We start from the raw sequence: 10,238 nt of genomic DNA, 5'->3' as shown, positions 1-10,238 counted from the left end.
TTCAGGAAGGTATGTGAAAACAATAAGGGAGATTTCAAGACTCTTGGTGAAAAGATCAAAGAGTTGAGAAAATGTTTGACAGAAGGGAAGATTGTGTATGGGAAGTGTGTTCTAGCACACACATTTTTTAAAGACATTTAGGATGAGTTGAGTATTAAGATAAGAGAGTTAGAGGCACTTGTGATCAAAGTGCACAATCCATTAGTTTAGATTGTAGATTTGGAAAGGAAAATAAGAAAAATAAATGATGAAATCAGACTTTTGGAGTTATAGAGGAGATGATATTGAAGAGATTTTCATTGTTAAGAGAACACCTTACCTTGAAAATTGATCTTTTATAGAGACAATTGGAAGAATGCCTATTAGTTAAAGTATCTTATGAGAAGTTTGCATACATAGATCTAGAAGTAGTAGAGATTGCTTCATATGCTTTGTGCACAATTCTCAACATTTCAATGGAAGTGAAGGATAAATGGGATATGGAATTTGTTATTTTGAAGACAATTTTTGTTGATTGTATCTCATGTATACCCACTTAGCATCTAGGAAGGTAATGCAATTTTGACTTGTATATAGTTCTTTTTGACACCTTTGTCATTGATGTCAAAGTGGGGGAGATAAGGAAAAATGTATGTATATATATAAGGGGGAGCAGTGTAGAATTATAATCAAAGGGGGAGTCAAAATGTAACTAGGAGATATAAGGAAAAGATGGTGTATGTGGTGATCCACTATTTTGAAGTTTTGAAATTTTTTTGACATTTTTGTAAAAGCCACAAGTTTTGTAAGTTTTGAAGTTTTGAGAAGTTTTGTTTTGGAACTTCTAGACCTTTACTAAGGGTAATTTGAGGAGTGCATATGTAGCATATGATTATTTTAGGATTTGATTGTGCGCTATTGTTAGTATGATTAAAAATATATTTTGGTTTATGCACATGAATCCATCAAGAAGATAAGGAGAGTGATGAAAGAAATTGCAAAATCAACCTTGAAAAGAAGTATAGAAAATAAATTGAGATGATATGAAATAAATAGCACAATATTAGGAAAAAGAAGGATAAATAGAATAACTCCAAATGACAAATTAATCAAATGGCAATGTGGGTTGTCAATTATTTGTAATGTCATGTTCAAACAAGGGTTTGGGGAGTAGATATATGGTGTATGATTGTTTTAGGTTTTGATTGCATATAATTCTCAATGTGAAGAGAGATGTTTTGGTTTATGTGGAACAATAGAGAAGACTGATGGAATGAATCGTAAAATGACCCCAAAGACAATAGGAATTTAGGAATTGTGTCAAAATAGAAGACAACTAAAGATAAGAAATCGAGCGCAAGACAAGAATAGTGGTGGCTTAAAAAATTACAAAATCAACTCTCTAAAAAGGAGGGAAAGAAATGATATACATACAATAGAAAATAGACTGACAAAATTGAATAGTAGGACAAAAGAAAAATGAAAAAGAACAAAAAAAATTGCAAATTATTCTTAAAAGTGAGAAAGAAATAATGTAAAAATAAAAGACAAATGGACAAGATAAGAAATGAAAGGCAAGACAAGAAGGAAAAGGAAAAAAAGATGAATAGAATGACTCCAAAGGATATCATAATCAAAGATGACATAGAGGGGGCGTTTGACTAAGAGGGGATTCCCAACTCCTAGTGTATAATAGCCCACGTGAGATTTAGGTTGTGTGCTGAACCCGCCCATTGATTCTAACGTCTATTAGCACAAACAAAGGAGGTTATAGGCTGTCCAGTTTCCACATGGAGAAGTGGCACGTGGCTCCCGGTGTGAATGCACTTTGATGTTTGTCTCTAGTGTTTGTCCTCAAAGTCATAATTTATTATTGTTTTTTCAGCTGCAAGCTAGCAAAACTAAAATGTGGGGCTAAGCTTCTCCAATTATTTAAATGTGGGGTGAAGGGATGCTGATCAGAGACAAACAATCCCATTGCATTTTTTGTTTCTTTGTCTTCAATGGCTCCGGCTCAGGTGGCATGTTGCTGTGATTCTTCTCCTTTCTTCTCTTCATCTCCATCTCCATCTCCATCTCCTCCTCTTCTTCCTCCTCCATCTCCTAAGCTTGAATGGCCTGAGCCAATTCAAAGAGTTCAATCTATTGCAGAGAGTGGCATAAAATGCTTACCTCCAAAGTATGTGAGGCCTGTGGAGGAGAGACCATCAGGGCATATATTGGTTGAAGAACAAATACCTCTAATTGATTTGTGTGGTCTTCAAGATGAGAGGAGAGAAAAGACCATGGAAGAGATTTCTAATGCATGCAAGAAGTGGGGATTTTTCCAATTGATCAACCATGGAATTAGCTCTGAGCTTCTAAATGCAGGGAGAGATGTTTCAAGGAGGTTCTTTCAGCTTCCATTGGAGGAGAAGCAAAAGCATGCAAATGACCCAAAAACTTATGTTGGATATGGGAGTAGAATTGGTGTTCAAAAGGGTGCTGTTCTTGATTGGGGAGATTATTACTATCATCATTTCCTGCCGGCTTCTATAAGGGAGGAGCACAAGTGGCCTTCTAAACCACTTGAATATAGGTATATGTGGCAATGGACTGAATCTCATACTATATATATATATATATGAGAGAAAGTGAGGAATGGAGTCTTATACTGTCTAATCATGTTGGGATAAGGAAACAATAGAATATGTGAATTAGAATGCTTTTGTTTAGCTCTTAGGAAGAGGTTAACAAAATGATTTTTTTTTGCAGGACCTTTTGTGTTGCTTGTCTGCAAGTACTTACCTTGTTCTCATTCGCATGTATGGTCAAAATCATTTGTTTTTGTAGGAACTCATGAAAATGCAACTTTTAAGATTGTCTTTTATTACTTTTTAGATCAAGGAAAGAATCTCTAGGAGCTCGAGTTTTAAAATAATCATTGACTTACTGTAACAAAATTTGATAGAGCAGAATAGAATCTTTCTCTCTCTTTCTTTTTTTTATTTGGGTTGTTTGAAGATTCTACAAAAGTAAGTTACAGTGGAATTTAACTAACCTGTAAACATTCCATTACAGACATACCATTTGCATTCATCTGCCATTTACTACATGTATATTATCTATCATGTTCTTTGGTCTCTGGTTCTCTTTTTCTTGGGTTTTTCTTAATTATCATGACGATCTATTTTTAATATTTTTTTCAATAATAGATTATTAAATGTAATTTATACTAAAATAATCCTACGCTTTTTTTCTTCTTCTTTTTCGAACTAATAATTTCACTTTTTTCTTCCTGATGATAGTTCTTCATCCTTCTTCCTGATGATAGTTCTTCATCCTCATAATAGTTTTTCCTGATAATAGATTAGTAAGTGTGATACAAGACATATAAAAAATATTGATACTGCATGGACTGTAAAAATCTTGTGCTGGCTAATTATCTACAAGATTTTCTGTATATGACTTGTTTTGTTTTAATAAGATCAACTATAAGATCTCTTTTGATGTTGCTTTGAATTTTGTATTCTATTTATACATCACTGTCTTCTTACTTTTGTGCTTATCTATCGTGGATAGAATATGAATTTGGCTACATGGATCTGGATCAGGCAACACATATGCATCTGCTAGAAGTTCCTTTCTTTTGCTTTATAACAGGTGTAGATATTGCATAAGCGGTTTCTCAACAAACCAAGAACATTTCAATACACATCAGCATGAAATAGACACCTAGTTTTCTAAAACAAGAATCAGATCTTACTAAATTATTATCTTGCACTGTTTTCCCAACTGAACAAACTATGGAAATGATTGGATATATTATATACGCTTTGTTTTACTTTTTGAAGTTCAAGAATGATTAAATCTATAGACTTGGCTGAGTAGACATAGATTTGATATAAATGGCATATTAGCTCGTTCTACCATATTTTAATATATTAGATTCCATTGATCAAACCAATAACATAAAACAAACAGTGTCGTACTGTGATCTATGCTCTACAACTATTATTTGACCTTGAGGATAGAAAACAGTGTCATATTGTGATATATTCTCTACAACTATCCAATTTTCCCTGTTGGATCAATCCAATTTTCCCTAGAGAATCAAATACAGTGTCATATTGTGATCTATGCTTTACAACTATTCAATTCTGCCTGTTGGGTCTATTCAATCTTCCCTAGAGGATAAACAATAGTGTCATATTGTGATCTATGCTCTACAACTATTCAATTTGGCATATGGGGTGAATTCAATCTGTCCTAGAGGATAAATAATAGTGTCATATTGTGATCTATGCTCTACAACTATTCTATTTGAGGGTTTGTCCTTGTGATCTATCCTCTACAACTTTCAATTTGCTTTTGTGGGTCAATTCAATTTGCCCTTAAGGATACAAAATAGTGTAATATTGTGATATATGTTGTAGGCAATAGGTAGAGTAGTTTCTACATGAATCCAATATATTCTCACATCTTGGCAATGGTAATATGATTGCAGGCCTACAATGAAAGAATACTGCAATGGAGCTGTACAATTATGTAGAATTCTGCTATCTGTGTTCTCTCAAAATTTGGGTCTTCCTCCCAAATATTTGGAAGAAGCTTTTGGAGGTAAAGAAGATATGGGGATATGTGTGAGAATAAACTACTATCCAGTTTGCCCACAACCAGATCTCACATATGGTCTCTCCCCTCACTCAGATCCAGGTGGCATTACCATTCTTCAACAAAATGATGTTTCTGGTCTTCAGGTTAGGAAAGGAGATTATTGGGTTCCTGTCCGTCCTGTTCAAGATGCTCTCATAATAAACCTTGGTGATCAGATTGAGGTGGGTATTTCATTTTTTTTTTTTTTTCTATGTTTTCATTTTTCAATTTAATGATAAATCATGGAGTGTGATTCAGAACAATGGTAAAAACTACTAACACATTTTTCATGGGTATTTCATCATTTATTTTAAGAAGACTTTAACTGTACAACTTCTATTCTTATTTATGTTTTCATTCTTCATCTTAATAATAGATCACCAAGTGTGATCGAAACATTAGCAAAATAATACTAACACAATCTTTTCTACGTTTTCAATCTTCATCTTGACGATAGATTATAGAATGCGATCTGAAACGTTAATGAAAAATACTTACACAATCAAATCGAAAAGCAACATTTTAGATAGACATCTTTGATTTGATTCATTCATTTCTTTTGTGCAGATATTAACAAATGGCATCTACAAAAGTGTGGAGCACAGAAGTATTGTGAACAATAGCAAGGAACGTATGTCAATAGTGATCTTCTGTAATCCAAATGGAGAGAAGAAAGTTGGGCCTGCCAAGGAGCTGATCGATGGTTCGAATCCTGCAAAGTACGGACATATGACGTTCAATGAGTACCGTATGTTTATCAGAACCACAGGCACTAAGGGAAAGAGTTATGTTAACTCAATAAACTCATCCTCTTGAACATATTTCACTGGGTTCTTCTCATCTCTCGCATCGTTGTCATTCTTGCACCTAGATCTGTATGAACCAACTTCAAGGACAAGAAAACATCTGTACTAATAATAAAAAAGAGAATTTACAGCCAATCATACTGTATATCTCATTACCAATGTGAATAGAAATTTGTATTTTCTTCTTGCATGGAGTAATGGGCTCCTCATAAAAGTAATGGTTGCGTCAATTTAGTCACATTCAATAAAAAGGTCAGCTTCTTCTTGCAATGTCACGGTTACTGCCATTCGGCTCGCTAAGGACAAGGAAAAGTGAAAAATGATATGGATGGATTCGACCCATGTAATCAGTTCAATTGTAAATTTACAGCAAAATTTATGATGGTTCGACCAGAAGCAATTTAACAATAAATACGGCTTGTTTGGTGAGACTTTTATTTAAGATTTGTTTGTCTATATAACAACAACAAATTTAACAATAAATACGGCTTGTATGGTGAGACTGTTATTTTAGTAATCTTAGCTTTGAGTTACCAGGTTTTATAAGTTTAAGGTTCTTGTTTTCATATATAACAACAAATATGAAATTTGTTGGAGGTTTTATAAGTTTAAGGTTCTTGTTTTCATGTATAATAACAAATATGAAATTTGTTCTTGGTTTTTAGTTGAAGTGGTTCCAAACTAATATCTATGTTGTTATATCTAGTAATAAAAATGACTATCGTTTTCGGCTCTCATTTCAAAAGAAGTTTCAGTCTAATGTCTGTGTTCTCATATCAAGTAATAAAAATGATTATTGTTCTTGGTTCTCAATAGAAAAGGTTTCCAGGCTCATATCCTATATCGATTAACAAAATGATAATTGTTCTTGGCTCTTAGTTGAAGAGGTTTCAGCCTAAGATTCATACTCTTATATTAAGTAATGAAAACGACTATTGTTCTTGGCTGAGTTAAAAAGTTTTCAGTCTAAGGCTCATGCTTCCATGCCAAGTAACAAAAAAGATGATTGTTCTTGACTCTCAGCCGAAAAAGTTTTAATTTTAAGCTTCATGCTGGTATATCAAATGACAAAAGTGATTATTGTCCCTGGCTCTCATCAAAGAGCTTTCAGTGTATAAGATACGTGCTCCTATATCGTGTAACAAAAACAATTATTGTTCTTGGCTCTCAGTTGAAGAGGTTTCAGTACAAGGCTCGCACTCCCATACCAAGTAACAAAGACATTGGTGTTCTTCACTATCAATCAAGAATATCGCAGTCTAAGGAGTGTGCCCTCATATCAAGTAACAAAAACAATTGCGGTTCTTGGTTTTCATCAAAGAGGTTTCTAAAGCTAGATTGCAGGCTTCCATACCAAGTAGGGAAAATAATTATTGTCCTTGGCAGTTGGCACTCAACTGAAGAGGTTTCAGTCTAAGGCTCTTGCTCCCATACTGACTAGAACAAAAACAATTATTGCTCTTAGCTTACAATTGAAGAACTCTCAATTCAAACAATAAAAAATTATTATTATTCTTGATTATTTGTCCAAGAAATATTAATCTACAACTCATACTCTTATATCCAATAACAAAAATGATATCATTCTCAACTCTCAATCCAAAAAGTTTCACACTAAGAATTCTACTTCCATATCAACTACTGTGTTGCTCCCAATATAAAAAGTTCCTTGAATCTAAAGCTCATGATCCTATATAAAATATTATTAAACAAGCTAAGATTTCTTCAATCCATAATAAATTCTCCAAATACAGAATATTGTTCATCATGTTTACCAATAACCAAACTAAGTGGTAGACAAAAGGTCCCAGGCTGCAGATTCAAACCATTAGAGTATCTAAAAGAAATTGCTTTGTACAGCTGACACAAAACGTGAGCCAAATTGCTGCATGAAGCTTAAAATAGTGAAATAGTTGAAGGCAATGAAATCAATCATAACGTAGGTTCAGAAAATCTAAATGTTCTTGGTAGAACTTACTCAGCGTAAAATAGTGAAATAGTTGAAGGCAATGAAGTCAATCATAACGTAGGTTCAGAAAATCTAAATGTTCTTGGTAGAACTTACCCAGCACACTGAATTAAGATCTGAATTGTCAGTTTTTTAGGTCCCATACCACAGCAAAAAATTTGCCTTGTCAGGACAGCTTAAATGAATATGTCACCAAGCTACTTTCTACATGAAATCAAAGATTATCGTGGTTAATTTCTTTGTCTAATTCAATGGGCTCAATATGACTTCAATCTCTTTCTTCATAAGTACTGTTATTTTCAGCTGTTATATGGTACATAGTATTATTGAAAGTTTTTGTAATGCACATGCAAAGCCCTTCTAACGGACAGTTTGTTGTACCAAAAGTTGAGATGACCAACCTTACCAGAAATTCCCCAAGATGAATACAACACGTGGTTGCAGAAGACCGGGACGTGGTTGCACTCAGTACTAGCACAAGACACACATGTATCTAACAATCAGGACTCTTAATGTACACACATTTATGAGAAAACAATAGGTAAACATGAGAGTTCTATTAAGGGTTTGAAAGCCTGCAAGGCTTTTAATAACATGTTTCTATGTTCGGCCCGGGGTATATATGGGAAGTAATCAGTTATTACTGTTGGGATTATAAATTTTGTTTAATCCAATACATTGAAAGATGTATGTTAAAAGAAGTACGAGCACTTTACAAGGGCTTTTGTAATATTATTTTTAATTTGTTGATTAAAGTTTAAAATAAGAAAAAATACAATAAGGAAAGAATAGTTGTTATCTGTGAGATGTAATAATGTTAGTGGTATAGATGTTGAATGTACATTACTGTATATGTTAAAAAAGTTATGAAACTTGTAACTGAAAGCATTTACCAGTTTGCTATCTACAACATATTTGATTGATTACATAACTATTACAGTTGTAGATCAATCAATAATATTTGATTTTCACAATCTATTGTAAATTATGAAGTTTGCTTATGGATTAGATTGTTTGTATTTTTAAGTATCAATGTTTCGGATCACACTACTTGATCCATCAACTATAGATTATCTCGTAGAACATAAAGAGAAGAGCATAATTAACTCTGAAATTTTGAAGAAGATTGCAGTTGTCTTTTGAATTTCAGATTTGTATCATGAAGTTACAAGAAGTGGTGCTTGATCTCGTCCAAACACTTTTCATATTCTCCATTCTTTAACTGCAAGCATAAGAAACTAAACTGTAACATAATGTCATAGTCAAACTTTAGACTATCAACTTCTTGATGCTATGACTAGAAAGCATTGCTTGACATCTACTTTTTCATATATGCAACAAATCACAATGTCTCGTAAAATCAACAGTTATATTCTTATGAAGTCTAAACTCAAAAATAGTTTGTTTTCATTGCATGACATAATCAAAGATAGAAGGGAGATGGCCGAATAAAATTTTCCATTTCTTTTAAGCTCTCACACAACCCCAAAAGACATGTTTTAAATTTTGCACTACACTTGGCCGGTTATAATTTTAAATATTTAAACTTTTTCCCTATAGATAGGTTATGGTAGAAAGATATAATATTATTTGAAATATTTAAGTTTTTTTGGAGCTCGTGCACAGCTTATTAGTAAGGCTTTGTCATGATATATATATATATATATATAGAATTTGGGCTAGAATGTATTGTGTGTCATTTTTGCAAATTTGATTAGAACTAATAATTTTGGAGAACAATATGATTAGATGAAAAAATTAAATTCTCTTTTAAAACTTCAATTACATTCTTGATGCAATTATAAAAAGATGTCACATAAATGTACATTAATTAGAAATTTTTTACAAGAAATCATGTCAACACTAACTTTGATAATTTTGTCTATTATCAGTGCATTGATTAAAACAAATGTGTGGAATGTAACAATGCCAAAAGAGTCTTGGAACTTAATCACCATAATCATTGAGCATAAGAAAGAGCATATATACTTTGAAATCAATTATACTTGATCTAACAATGGGTAGATCAATAATTGAACATTTCTCCAAGATCCAACATGTATTTTAGACCTTTACTAATGTGGGTGAGACTATCATTAGGAAAGATATCATCTCCATATCCCTTAGTAGTTTGCCAAAGTTGTTTGAGAATTTTATGATTACAACATTGGTTCAAGCATGGGCTCGAATAAGGCATCTTACTGGAAATCCAAAGATCAAAAGCATGATCTCTTCTTGGAAACCCAGATGACCTTGTTCCTTTTAGGAAGAATTATGCTTGTAAAATTTGTTCTATTTGCTATTTTGAACTACTATCTCTCAATTCTCAAAGCGCCCTCAAGAATTATCAAACATATTGAAAAAATAGTTAAGGAGTTCATTTTGAAAGGCAATATGTTCAAAGAAAAGAACATTCTACGTGTTTCCCTTGCAAATATGTCATCCTCTAAGAGTTTCGATGGTGTTGGACTTCTTAATATGAAGATAGAAATAGAGCATTCAAGGAAAAAATACTTTGGAAAATATACCATAATCCAAAAGCTAAATGGTGTCAAATCATGCAAGGGAAATATTTAGACTCATAGGATCCACTAAGAATCATTACCATTTCTGATCCCCCTTCAAGATTGATAGTGTGGGACTTTATGATTGCTTCTAGAGAGATAATTACTAAGTGTGTGACATGGGAAGTTAATAATGGAGAAAAGGTCAGATTTTGGGTAGACTCCTAGAATAGAACCACACTCCCCCGCCCCACCCATGGATCATTTTGGTTCATTCAAAGATGCTTCCTCCATATTCATTGATCATTGGGGCATCTTCTTAATTGACTCAGGTGAAGTCATTTG

The 10,238-nt window shown here is 33.0% G+C and overlaps 1 protein-coding gene across 1 annotated transcript; it reads left to right on the top strand.

Annotated features, from left to right (window-relative positions):
* Nucleotides 1-1,893: 1,893 nt before the first annotated feature.
* LOC149540413 (jasmonate-induced oxygenase 3-like) lies at nt 1,894-5,690 on the top strand. Its single transcript, XM_089801517.1, has 3 exons — nt 1,894-2,557; nt 4,466-4,796; nt 5,182-5,690. The coding sequence occupies exons 1-3, from the start codon at nt 1,983-1,985 to the stop codon at nt 5,428-5,430; spliced, it is 1,155 nt and encodes a 384-aa protein (XP_089657643.1). The 5' UTR covers nt 1,894-1,982; the 3' UTR covers nt 5,431-5,690.
* The last annotated feature ends 4,548 nt before the right edge of the window (nt 5,691-10,238 follow it).

The sequence above is a fragment of the Cupressus sempervirens genome, chromosome 9, assembly GCF_028749045.1.
Source record: "Cupressus sempervirens isolate cs-2001-9-10 chromosome 9, ASM2874904v1, whole genome shotgun sequence".
Lineage (NCBI taxonomy): Eukaryota > Viridiplantae > Streptophyta > Pinopsida > Cupressales > Cupressaceae > Cupressus > Cupressus sempervirens.
Note: the sequence above shows the minus strand (reverse complement) of the source record. Positions and strands in the feature narration are given on the sequence as shown.

Bases quoted from the DNA above. Each gene is read 5' to 3' on its own strand.
- LOC149540413 (XM_089801517.1), top strand. From the start codon at position 1,983: ATGGCTCCGGCTCAGGTGGCATGTTGCTGTGATTCTTCTCCTTTCTTC. The intron at 2,558-4,465 runs GTATATGTGGCA...ATATGATTGCAG, and splicing joins TCTAAACCACTTGAATATAG to GCCTACAATGAAAGAATACT. The intron at 4,797-5,181 runs GTGGGTATTTCA...TCTTTTGTGCAG, and splicing joins ACCTTGGTGATCAGATTGAG to ATATTAACAAATGGCATCTA.